Source organism: Rhineura floridana, chromosome 2 (assembly GCF_030035675.1).
Source record: "Rhineura floridana isolate rRhiFlo1 chromosome 2, rRhiFlo1.hap2, whole genome shotgun sequence".
Lineage (NCBI taxonomy): Eukaryota > Metazoa > Chordata > Lepidosauria > Squamata > Rhineuridae > Rhineura > Rhineura floridana.
The window spans coordinates 134,506,447-134,520,046 of NC_084481.1; the positions used below are offsets into that span (position 1 = coordinate 134,506,447).

At 41.1% G+C, this 13,600-nt stretch overlaps 1 protein-coding gene across 1 annotated transcript in view; it reads right to left on the bottom strand.

Annotated features, from left to right (window-relative positions):
* The window catches only part of ANO3 (anoctamin 3), a 138,030-nt gene that overhangs the window by 11,693 nt on the left and 112,737 nt on the right, over window positions 1-13,600 (bottom strand). Inside the window, exons 14-16 of the mRNA XM_061610608.1 lie at window positions 9,158-9,194; window positions 4,985-5,096; window positions 730-787 (exon numbers count right to left, since the gene is read on the bottom strand). Coding sequence (XP_061466592.1) covers window positions 730-787; window positions 4,985-5,096; window positions 9,158-9,194 — 207 coding nt within the window. The remainder of the gene's footprint in view (window positions 1-729; window positions 788-4,984; window positions 5,097-9,157; window positions 9,195-13,600) is intronic.

Below are 13,600 nucleotides of genomic sequence, written 5' to 3' on the forward strand. Positions count from 1 at the left end.
GGCTTAGCAGGCTGAAACCTAGGGGCCTGGAGCTCTTGGGAGCCCATGGGGCACTGGCCCAAGGGCCCCTGGAGCTACAGAGGGCCCCCCGCTTTCCTTCCATGATCCGCGGAAGCAGGACAGGAGCCACAGATCGCAGGACAAGAGCTTCCAAACCGCCCGCCATCCCCCCGCTTCACTTACCTTTTTCTCTGCTGTTTTTGCAGTTTGCCATCAATCAAGATGGCAGCCGAGGTTTCCCTAAGGGGCTCAAGCCTCTGCCGCCATCTTGGTTGATGGCATGCATGCGTGCCTAAGAGGAGAAGGGGGGCCAAACACCAATCAGCCTAGGGGCCCTTCTCAGCTTAATCTGGCCCTGTGTACAGTGTGGTGTAGTGGTTAAGGTGTTGGACTATGACCTGGGAGACCAGGGTTCAAATCCCCACATAGCCATGAAGCTCACTGGGTGACCTTGGGCCAGTCACTGCCTCTCAGCCTCGGAGGGAGGCAATGATAAACCCCCTCTAAATAGCGCTTAACATGAAAACCCTATTCATAGGGTCACCATAAGTTGGGATCGACTTGAAGGCAGTCTATTTTTTTTCATAATTATTTTAAATACTTTTACAAAGTAAGAGTTTGACAAGTTTAGAGAACAGGCCCATGAGCAACAAACAGAAGCAAATGAATGTAAATACAATTTTAAAATATGTTGATTTTTTATATGGTGTAAATAAGAAAGATTGTTACCTCTTCCAGTCTCCATCTGTTAAAAAGTTTGTTGTACTTCCCAGGACGTCCAGCAAATCTGTAAAATGATATTTCTGCTTGTCATATGAACTTGCAAAGAATAGGTATATTTGACTATCACACTTTTTTACTGAGAGCAATTCTAGTTAAATCTAAGGAAAAGTAGGAAGTATTTATTTACCTTGGTTTTCTTTTTAATGTATGTTGAAAAACTGTGCTTCATTGATTTTTGACACCAATTGTGAAGCTATTTACACTTTTTTGGTTTTGTCAGTGGCATTACATTGTTATGCTTGATGTTATAACGTCATGAAAGCCCACAAATAAGACCATACAGAGTTTTCACAGCTAATCAAATTAAATGAGGGCAAATGGGTTTGAAGACAGTGAGGGCAAATGAGAGTGAGAAAAAATGGCACTAAGAAGGATCAGTGATTAGACAAACAAAGGGGCACTGAGTAGTTCTGAAACTATGCAAATACGTAGGGACATTTTTTGGCTGTGCATGTGCTTTTTGGGGTAATTATTATTTTAAAATCAACAGCCATAAACATATTGGGACAGCCCTTGCAGGCTGGGGAACTCTGGAGATACTCTGGAGCATCTACACATTCATGAAATGACTGGTTTGGGGGCAATGTTCTTTAACAAAAACCTCAGAGAAAAAAGTCTGATTCTGGGAAGGTGCTTGAGAAGAAGAATCCTAGCTACTGGCCTTTATCATTTATGGGTCATATCAAGAAGTCTGTGAAACACTAGGCACTTCCATATAGCATGACATTCTACCTGAAGTGGCTTGCCAGGTGGGGTGGAGCTGCTACCCTACCTTCCCAGTTGCTTACTGGGAGGGAGAGGGGGATGGGTGAGGCAGCAGGAAGGGTGGCATGATGCAAATGCACCAACAGGAGCACCAGGCTGGCTCCACTGGTGTGCTTACACTGCACCATCCTCCCCGCTGCCTTCCCCCCTGGTAAGCAACAGTGACCCACCTACTAAGAAGCTAAAGTAGTAGCTCCACCCCACCCACTAAGTCACTTCTGTATTCTAATGGACGTAGAAGTGAACCTTTATAATTTGCAGTTTTTCAAAATAAAAATAAAGACACTGCTAAACACCCTTTCCCCCACAACCAAAATTATCTAAATCTGTTCACCCACATATCCTGAAATTGACACAAGTGTTTACCCATGATACATATTAGTTTACATGCATTTTCCCCTTCATGGAAGTGGTTTGTGAAGCAGTTCTTACTATACTCAGACTATGATGGTACCCAAGCTCCACCCTGGGTTCTCTGCTGTATGCGGAAGGGAGATCTGGTCAGAGTGTTCCCCTCTGCTTGCCCACCTTTCCTTTGAGTCTTTATTGCTGCCACCTGGTAAAAGAGTTGTTTTTCTACAAGGCTGCTTTTACTGATCAGTCTAAAAGACTCTTTGTGTCTCTCCAAGAATAGACACAAAGTAGTGTGAAACCTGACTTAGGCATTGATGCTGTATAAACAGAGACCCACAAGGTTTTGATGAAACAAAGATGAAAGTTTGCTAATCAGATAAAAAGTAGTTCTTAGGGAAAGGGTTTTACATAGGAAAAGCTGCAGAAAACCAGCATATCCCACCAATGAATCAATTAACAAATAAATGAAGAGTTAAACACAAATCCACTTTCCTTCTCTCTAGTTACAAACCCTAGAATGAATTACTAACACTCAATTAACCATATTGTATACTCTTCAGCTGGTGTTTCCTTTGTCTTTTGAGACCATATTTTGATTTACTCTCAAAGCCAGTCAGTCCCTGGCAGATAAAGCCTTGGGCTACATTATTTATTTATTATTTATAAAATATATATACCACCCTTTCTTCCAGTAGGAGCCCAGGACGGCAAACGAAAAGGTTTAAGAATATATTAAAAAGCAATTCCAACACAGATGCAGGCTGGTATAAGGTCTCTACTTAAAAGGCTTGTTGAAAGAGTTGGCCCAGAAGGATACTATGGTGAATGGTATCAAAAGCTGCTGAGAGATCAAGTAAGAATAACAGGGTCACACTTGCCCTGTCCTTCTCCCAATAAAGGTCATCCATCAGGGCAACCAAGGCCGATTCAGTCCCATAACCAGGCCTGAACTCAGACTGGGATGGGTCAAGATAATCTCATCCAAGAGTACTTGTAGTTGCTGTGCCACAACCCTCTCAATCACCTTCCCTCAAAAAGGAGTATTTGCAATCGTGTGCTAATTGTCGCAAACCAATGGGTCCAGGGTGGGCTTTTTTGGGAGCGGTCAGATCACTGCCTCTTTCAGGGTGGTGAGCAACTTTACCCTCAAGGTGCCTTGCAAACAATTCACTGTGGGCCTGCAAAGGGTCTAAAACTCCATTTCTTGGAGCTGATGTCAACAGATCCCTGACAATACAGAAAAGCTCCATTGGACAGCTACTTGAGGATGCGATGGTGGCAGAGAAGTGGGCCTTCTTTGCTGCCCACACTGCTGCACAGTAGGCATGGTTATGATGTTTTACTCATGCCCGATCAGCCTCACAACACATCTTTTACCACTTGCTCTCTAGCCAATGTCCAGCCTCTTTCATTGCCCTTAGCTCACTGGTGTACCAGGGTGCAAACTGGGCTCCACAATGCCAGACAGGGCATTTGGGGGCAACTGTGTCAAGAGCCTAACATGCCTCGCTATTCCACAGCGTGACAAGGGCTTCAACAGGATCACCTGCTTTATCTGCTGGGAACTCCCCCAGGGCATTCAGAAATCCTGCGAATTCCATTAGTCTCTGGGGGCAGACAATCTTAATCTGTCCATCACCCCTGCAGGGGAGGATCAGAACCATAAATCTAAACTTCACCAGGAAGCGGTTTGACCATGACAATGGGGTGACATCCACACCCCCATCTCTAGACCACCCCTTCCTCTATCTGGAGCAAAAACGAAGTTGAGGGTATGCCCTGCCCTATGTGTTGGGCCAGTGACAACTTGAGACAGCCCCATGGTTGTCATGGTCCCGAGCCAGAACACTAGAGGCAGCCTCAGCATGGACATTGAAATCACCCAGCGCTATTGTTCCAGGCTCCTCCAATACCACAGCCAAGACAGCCTCTGCCAGTTCAGTCAGAGAAGCTACCGGGCAGCAGCAACAATCCTAGTTTACTGTCTCCTTAGCCTGACACCAGGTGCAGGCCCTCACATCCAGCTCCATGACAGAGTGGTTTCCTGGTGACAGAGATGTAAGTTGTGTAGACCACAGCAACTCCTCCCCCCCATCCCTTCAGCCTGTGCTGGTGTTGCACTGAGTATCCAGGTGGGCAAAGCTGGGTCAGATCAACTCCTCCCAGCTCACCCACCCAGGTCTCAGTAATGCACATCAATTTGGCACATTCATCCACTATCAAATCATGGATGAGTGTGGTCTTATTGTGTACCAATCTGGCATTAAACTACAGCACACACAGGCCAGTGGGCACAGCAGATGAGCAATGAGGAACCCATCCATGAGAGGAGTGGGAGTGAGGAACAAGGGGTAGATAACCTTGCCCTCGTCTTCTATGGTAGTTCACCACCTCCCCATGGCTATATCTTTCTCTACCCGTGATCACTGAAATTGGGGTGGTATCACCCATGTTCCTCCTTACTAAGACTCCTCCTAAACACCTGATATGGACCTAACAAGAGCACACCAACAAAACTTAACTGAACCAGTTATCCCAGTAGGCCTCTGAGAGAATTGGGAATACTCAGACCTAGTCAATATCTTTCACACAGGGCACATCTACTCCCCCCTGTCTCACACCCAGCCTTCTGCCAGTTACAGAATCTCACTCTGAAGGCATCTGGCAACTACATGACTCCCATGCTTCCCAATCCATAAAGCCTCAAGGAAGTACTGGTCTTCTCCCCAGTGTGTGAACTTTCACATCTTCAGTGTATTTCGCACCTTCCAATTTGAGCTGCATTCAGGTGAGGTATAACCCTATAATCTCCACACAAACCTATATACCAGATTCATGTTTCTAGCTAATACAAAACAGTATATTATGGTGCCAATCAATGCATGTAAGAACACCAGCATTGGGATCTCAAGTACGCTTGAGTTTTGCTACATTGTGCCCTTTGATTCTGGTATGTACTTAAAACCAAAAACATCTTCATGTATCAACAGCAGAATGTAATACAACATGGATATATAATAGTCTTTTGTTTCTTATGGGAGTTTCTTATGTATTTTCTTCAACTCATTTGAAATTAACTTACCTTCCAAGAAAAAAGGCAATGTAGAAAATGGAACTGTTTAAGTTGACAAACTGGAAAAGGAACATTTTCAAGGCAAAACTATTTTCCCATTCTGAGTCTGTTCTAGGATGTTCTGTTTTTAAAAAAGTAACAGAATTCACATTATATATTTCATAGGAAATCAAATATCTAATTTTTAACTGGAAGATCTAGATTGCCATTGATACATAAAGCTTCATTTGACACATTTGAAATGCACTGTTTAATGTTTATTTTTATATATAATATGACTTATTCACATGTTCTCAGAAGAAAAAATTGTTTACATTAAACAAATTATAAAATAATCAGAAGATTAAGCAATGATCTTCCCTTTCCTCAATGTATTTGCTATGAGCATGAGAGTTCCAATGCACCCAACTAATAACATCCACTACTAGTGGTACCAATGGGAGGTTTTTTCCTAATTAAAATCGCTGTATGCAGGGCAATTTTTGTTGATATCATGGCTAGGTTGGGATTGTGTGTCATGGTCTTAATTGGTCCTTCTGTTCTTCTTCTTCTTATTGTATTTAAAACCTGCAGACAGATGCAATACACTCAGCATTTATGTCACATGTTCTCTGTATGGAAATGATGATATTATTGTTTTCATGGGAATCTGGTGCTGGAATAGGAATTCAGGAGACTGCAAGGGAGAGTGTTACCATGAGTGGTCTGTTAGGCTTCTCTAAAGTGTAGAAGTAGAATCCGCCCCAAAGCAAGCCAATCCTCATCCTACAAATGTAAGTACAACTCCCACCTGAAAATGTCTTAGAAATTTATCCAATTTCCCAAAATCACCCCCCCCAAAACCCCATCCCATTTTCAAAATGAGTCTCTTCAAAACTGAGAGGGAAATCTGACTACTTGAGACTTCAAAAAGCTTTCAGAAGGGCCATAGCTCAGGAAAGGGCCATAGGTCAGTGTTAGAACATCTGTTTTACGTGCAAAAGATTCCTGGTTCAGTCCCCAGCATCTCCATGTCTAACATTCTGGAGAACTGCTGCCTATAATTAGCCAAATGGATCAATGGTTTAACTTGGTACAAGAAGTTATATTACAATGAAAGGAATAACTCTGACATTCCATTACAGTTGATGTCAAATGAATTCTTCAGCCTAATAGGAACAGGAGAGCCCTGTAATACAGGAATTGCACTCTCCTTTTTTTTCTCCTTTCCTTGTGGCACCCAAGCAAAGTGATTTCAAAGGAAGTTTAAAGCAACTTATGACAGATAATTTTAAGCATTCTCCATCATACACATACAGCCTAAACTTAGACATGCTTATATAAGAGAAAGAGTCAATCTACTCCAGTGTTCTCTTCTCACAGTGGCTAACCCAATGCTCTGGGAAGCCCACATGCAGGACATGAGCCCAATGGCACCCTCCTGCTTGTGATAATCAGCAACTGGTATTCAGAAGCATATTGCCTGATACTGGAGGTAATATAGCCATCATTAGTCACCATTGGAAAAAGGCTTCCCCATGTAAATAGCAACAATGACTTCAGAAGACTTCTCACGCACTTCAACTGCTATGTACAAGAATGCCTTGATTCAAAACAAGAACCCTTTGCCTGTGTTTTGGAATGAGCACTTGCCTAAAAAGGGGAAGGTTCTGCCACTGCATCTGTAATGTTCAAACAAGGAAATCAGAGTGAAAGAGTCCAGGGCAGGCTAATGAGGATAAAAGCAGGCAAGTTATGTCGGGGATTGGAGTGTTACATGTAACACCAACTGAGTTTCTCAGGTCATATTGCATCTATCTAACTTATGATTTTATAATGATTTCCCCTCTTTCTTCATTTATTTAAACATGTCCCAATGAATGTGGAGTTGGAAAAAACATGGGCATAGATTATACCACTGCCCATGATCATTGGCCATGCTGGCTGAGGATGATGGGTGCTGGAGTCCAAAAACATCTGGATAGCCATATATTCCCTCTCCAGGAATATGGTTCCATTTAGAATGATGGGTTCTAGGTAGATAGCAGGACTGCTTAATCCTTCCCCATATGCTTCTTTGCCTCTGAATTCCACCCCAGCCACTTTCCCCCAGGCGGACTTGACAAGAGAAATAACTGGGATGGGAGGCAACTGCCAGGGAAAAGCAGAGGTCAGAGGAAGCATTAAGCACCCATTTCCTGATGCTTTTTAGAGACTCATCAGAGACTCAGACAATCAGCCCCAGGTCTTCACAGAACACCTTGCTTAGGCCACAAGAGTCTAACCAGAGAGACCTGGAAATTGTGTTGGAATTGGATGCAGCCTTTTAGGGAGAATGTAAGGGGATCCTGTTCCCTGAAGACAGATGGATAATGGAAGACCAAGAAGGCATATAATTGTTAAATGTAAATGTACTGCCTTCAAGTCGATTCCAACTTATGGTAACCCTCTGAATAGGGTTTTCATGAGGCTGAGAGGCAGTGACTGGCCCAAGGTCACCCAGTGAGCTTCATGGCTATGTGGGGATTCGAACCCTGGTCTCCCAGGTCATAGTCCAACACCTTAACCACTACACCACACTGGCTCTCATATAATTGCTGAAACAACTTCAAAGAAAAAGAAAAATGGGAGTCCTTTTAGAATCCCAGATGGAATGATCAGAGGGAGGGGCAGCAGAGCCTCCATATGAGCCTAGTTAGGAACCAGGACCAATTAGCTCCTTCTCTCCAAAAACAGTGTCCATCTGCAGTGATTCCACCTGGTCATCAGAGAGAGAGCAAGACATTAAGACCCCCTCCATTGCCATGACTTGGACCAACTCTTCTTTGGCCCTTCCCTCCCTGTTGGTGCCTGAAAAAAAATCACATATTGAAATTTTATGTGATCTTTGTTTTGCAAGCCACCTTGAGGGCTTTTGAAAGTCAAAAGGCAGAGTAAAGACACCCATAAATAAATAAATAAATAAACCATTCCCATATTAAAATATCCCAAATTCTTAGTAATAAAGTGCTAACTAATGGTTACAATAAAAAGACTTAGGGTTATGTTCAATTGTATTCCTCCACTGGTGGAAGATTTTTTGATTGTGTGGAGGTTTCTATGAGTGGAAATGGGGAGGTAATTTTAGCAAATTCCTCCTTTCTCTTGCAGCCCCCTGGGCCACCTTCCACACTGGCCCCCAAGGTTCTGCAACTGTCTGAAGCAGATTTGGGGGTGCTGGGGGGTGCAGAGGGAAGAGATAATCAATAAAGATTATTAATGGAAGCATCCACTAGATCAAAAACTTTTGCTTTCCATCTGCCGAGGGACACAAATTGGATGCAACTCATAAAGTCGTACTTCCTAAGTTAGAAATGTGGATTCCCAATTAGTAGTATCTTTGCTCACTGTGGCGAAAATATGTATCGCTCAAAAATGCCCCCTTCCCATGTTGACAGAACGGCTGAGAAAAATTAGGAAACAGTACTAATGATAAAAATGACATACAACAGGAATGCTGTGTACCATAATTATCAAATTAAGGTTTTAGAGAGATGGCTTTGTTTATTTGTTTATTATTTGTTTTATTGTTTACTGTTTATTTTGGAATGATAAGGTGGCAGATGAAATAGTCTCATTTAGTTTATTTTCTTTAATGTAGTAACTTATTAGCATGTTTAAAAACAAAAATGTGTTCAAGACTTTTTTCCTTTCAAAGGTTTTTTCTTTATTTCATTTTTTCTTATTTCCCCCCCTTCCCATAATGTTTCTGTAACATAATGTTTTTGTAACAAAAGTTGTGTCAAATAAATCAACTTTCTTTCAAACTTTTTTGTATTTTTGTTACTTTTCTATTTCCCCTTTTTACTTTGTTTATGAGAGTTTATAGTATGCTAAGGTAAAAATTGTAATTTAATTCAAAAAGTCATACTTCCTAGAATACAATCACAAAGCCAATGTACTGGCATCCTTCCATATGAGTTACTGCTGAAATTTAGATATGATTCAAAATGCTCACTTATCATTTTAGAAGGCCTATGCATTTGGATAATCTCTTGCAATCACTAGCCTAGGACATGTTTTTCCGGTTATGAGGCTAATTTTTTTCCAGGTGCATCAGATATTGAGAGCTTGTCATTGCATTTATGTTATCTGCATTGTTAGACACATTATCAGATAATACCACAAGTATGGAAACATGCAGCATCACAGCAAATAACTCACCTAAATCTGTTAAGAGATAGGCAACTTTTTCATATACCTAGAACAGAAATAATAAATGAACAAACTATTATTTTTAAAACTAGCTATGAGTAACCCTTTAAGAAAAATCTAACAAATTTGTTTGTACACACATACATGAACACTAAGGGTGGGGAGTATTTGCATTTTAATGAGAAACTAACTAATTTGCACTTCTCAAACAAATATGTGAACTGAATCTAATGATGGAGTTTGCTGCCTAGTTCCGATCTGCTTGTATTCCAATAGTCTGTCGTTCAATCCCAATCTGCCATTTTGTTGTTCCCCCTGCTTTGGCACTTGCCGATTCGATCCACTGTCTTTTTTTGGGAGGGGGAGGTGATTTGAGGTGGGGTTTTTTGGTGATGAAAAAATTGTGTAATTTTTAACATAATTTTTCATTTGGTAAGGTAAGGGCCCCCCTCTAGGATGCACACCTTAACATGGTGAGGGGGTTTGAGAGTGTTGAAGAAGCTGAGAGCAATGCCATCAAGAGTCTAGACCAGCCTTTCCCAACCAGTGTGCCTCCAGAAGTTGTTGGACCACAATTCCCATCTTTTCTGACCATTGGCAATGCTGGCTGAGGCTGATGGGAGTTGTGGTCCAACAACATCTGGAGGCACACTGGTTGGGAAAGGCTGGTCTAGACCAAGAGGCTAGACTCCTAGCAGGGACACCCAAAGTGGAATGGTTAATGGCAGAATGGCTGAGACACCAGACTAAGATGCATCTAGACTCAGAGGAAGGCAATGGTAAACCACATCTGAATAACTCTTACCACGAAAACCCTATGAATAGACTATCCAAAATGCAACATGAGATAGTGCTGAAAGATGAGATCCCCAGATCAGATGGCACTCACCGGGCTGCTGGGGAAGAACAATGGACAAGTAGGAGTAGTGCTGCAACTAATGATGCCACTGGGTCAAAGTCAAATGGAAGCCCAGAGGCTGATGTGCACAGATGCGAAAGGAGAATCTGGAGTTATACAATGTACACAATAGGAATGTGCAATGTGAGAAGCATGAACCAAGGAAAGTTAGAAATTGTCAAGCAAGAAATGGATTGTATCAACATTACAATACTTGGTGTGAGTGAATTAAAATGGATGAGAATGGGACATTTTCAATCAGGCAACTACAAAATATTTTATGCAGGAAATGAGAATCCAGAAGAAACGGGGTTGCTTTAATAGTGAAGTAGCAAGAGCAATTAGGAGCTATAATGCAAGGTCTGAAGATTTAAAGGGAAACCTATCAACATAACCATCATCCACGTTTATGCTCCAACGGCAAACACAGAAGAAGAGGAATTGGAGAGATTTTACACAGAAGTACAGGAGGAAATTGATCACACACCAAAACAAGATGTGCTGATAATCATAGGGGACTGGAATGCAAAAGTAGGGAACAGAGAAGAACTAGGAATTGTGGGGAAATGGGGCTTAGGAGGTAGAAATGAAACAGGAGAAAGACTTATTGAATTCTGTGAAGCCAATAATTTGTTTCTTGCAAACACATTTTTTGAGCAACAGAAAAGACAACTGTACATGTGGCCATCACCAAATGGTCAATATAAGAATCAAATTGATTATATAATTGGTAGCAGAAGATGGAGAAGTTCCATACTTTCTGAGAAAACTAGATCAGGAGCAGACTGTGGTACAGATCATGAACTGGTAATAAATAAGAGAGAAGCTAAAGAAGAACAACCATAATGCCAACATACAATTGAAATAACATCCCAGAAGAATATAAAGATCAAATAAGGAACAGATTTGAAGCTTTAAACTTAGTTGACAGAGAACCAGAAGAACTATGGATTAAGTCAGAGATATTATCAGGGAAGAATGCAAAAAGACAATTGTTGTTATGTGCCTTCAAGTCGATTATGACTTATGGCGACCCTATGAATCAGTTACCTCCTATAGCATCTGTCATGAACCACCCTGTTCAGATCTTGTAAGTTCAGGTCTGTGGCTTCCTTTATGGAATCAATCCTTCTTTTGTTTGGCCTTCCTCTTTTTCTACTCCCTTCTGTTTTTCTTCTAATTAAAAAGAGTGAAGTACCTCAATGGATGACTGACGAAACTCTTAAAATGGTTAAACAGAGAAGGAAAGCAAAAGCAAAAGGACAGAGAAACATGGTTAGAATCCTAAATGCAATAATACAGCGACTAGTACGCAGGAATAAAGAGAACTATTTCAATAGTTATTGTATAGAAATAGAAAAGGACAACAAAAAGGGTAGAACAAGAGCCCTATTTGAAAAGATAGAGAAACTAAAGGGAAATTTAAACCAAGGGTAGAAATGTTGAATAATTAACAGGGGAACACAATGACTGACCGAGATAAAATAAAAGGAAGATGGAAGCAATACACTGAAGAACTCTATAAAAGAGATGACAGGATGACAGAATAATTCATGGAGGAACCGTAAGATGAAGAACCAGAAATTTTAGAATGTGAGGTAGAAGCTGCTCTTACAATACTTGGAAGAAATAAATCACCAGAAAGAGATGGCATACCAGTAGAGTGGCTACAAGTTACTGAGACTGAATCTGTCCAGATTTTGACAAAAAATTGTCAACAAATATGGAAAACTAAACAATGGCCCATAGACTGGAAGCGATCAATATACATCCCAATTCCAAAGAGATGGGGGATCCCAGGGAATGCAGTAATTATTGAACTATCTACAACAAAGGCTCTTATCATATATAGAGTGAGAAATGCCAGATGTCCAAGCTGCATTTAGAAAGGGAAGAGGCACCAGAGATCATATTGCAAACATATGTTGGATAATGGAATGGACCAAGGAATTTCAGAAGAAAATCACCCTGTGCTTTACAGATTACAGCAAAGCCTTTGATTGTGCAGATCACAAAAACTATGGAATGCTTTAAAAAAATGTGGGTGCCACAGCATCTGATTCTCCTGATGCGCAACCTATACTCTGGACAAGAGGCTACTGTAAGGACAGAATATGGAGAAACCAATTAGTTTCCCATTGGAAAGGGTGTGAGGCAGGGGTGTATTTTATCACCCTATTTGTTTAATCTATATGCAGAACATATCTACGGAAAGCGGGATTGGACCAAGATGAAGGAGGTGTGAAAATTGGAGGGAGAAACATCAATTATTTAAGATATGCAGATGATACCATACTACTAGCAGAAACCAGTCATGATTTGAAACGAATGCTGATGAAAGTTAAAGAGGAAAGCACAAAAGCAGGACTACAGCTGAACGTCAAGAAGACTAAAGTAATAACAACAGAAGATTTATGTAACTTTAAAACTGACAATGAGGACATTGAACTTGTCAAGGATTATCAATACCTTGGAACAGTGATTAACCAAAATGGCAATAGTCAAGAAATCAGAAGAAGGCTAGGACTGGGCTAGGCTAGGACTGGGGAGGGCAGCTATGAGAGAACTAGAAAAGGTCCTCAAATGCAAAGAGGTATCACTGAACACTATAGTCAGGATCATTCAGACCATGATATTCCTGATCTCTATGTATTGATGTGAAAGTTGGACAGTGAAAAAAGTGGATAAGAGAAAAATCATTTGAAATGTGGTGTTGGAGGAGAGGTTTGCAGATACCATGAACCGCGAAAAAGACAAATAATTGGGCGTTAGAACAAATTAAACCAGAACTATCACTAGAAGCTAAAATTATAAAACTGAGATTATTATACTTTGGACACATAATGAGAAGACATGATTCACTAGAAAAGACAATAATGCTGGGAAAAACAGAAGGGAGTAGAAAAAGGCCAAACAAGAGATGGATGGATTCCATAACGGAAGCCACAGACCTGAACGTACAAGATCTGAACAGGGTGGTTTATAACAGATGCTATTGGAGGTTACAGATTCATAAGGTCAACCTGAAGGCATATAACAACAACAAATTTCATTTGGTAAGGTAAGGGTAATTAAGGCACTACCAATTTCAAGCTGACATCAACTATTACTAGCTGTATGTCTTTTGCACCTAAAGGCTTTCAGGGAGATTGCTGACAGTTTTGCAGTCATCAGTTCAATGCAGCATTAACCTTAAGTCAATGCATTATATTTCATATTTCAAAGTTAATTGTCCCCCTCATTAGCTATTTGCCAGGATGCAGTGGCAACACTACAGTAGGAGTCTCAGCACTGGAAAAGTATATTTCAAAAATATTTACGTTTTTGACCTCGTACAGTATGGCAGCCGTGGCCAGTGACATTACTGATTTTGCTGAGAACAATGCAGCTACACTGCAATGTGCACTGCAGACATAGTGCATGCCACACATACCCCATTCCAGGGGGTCTGGTACGTGGTGGTCCTCTCAAATGAAGCACCTGTGCTGGGAGGACTATGCACCTTTATTTATGATGACAAGTTGTGTAAAAAAAAAAGAGAAACAAAGGACTAT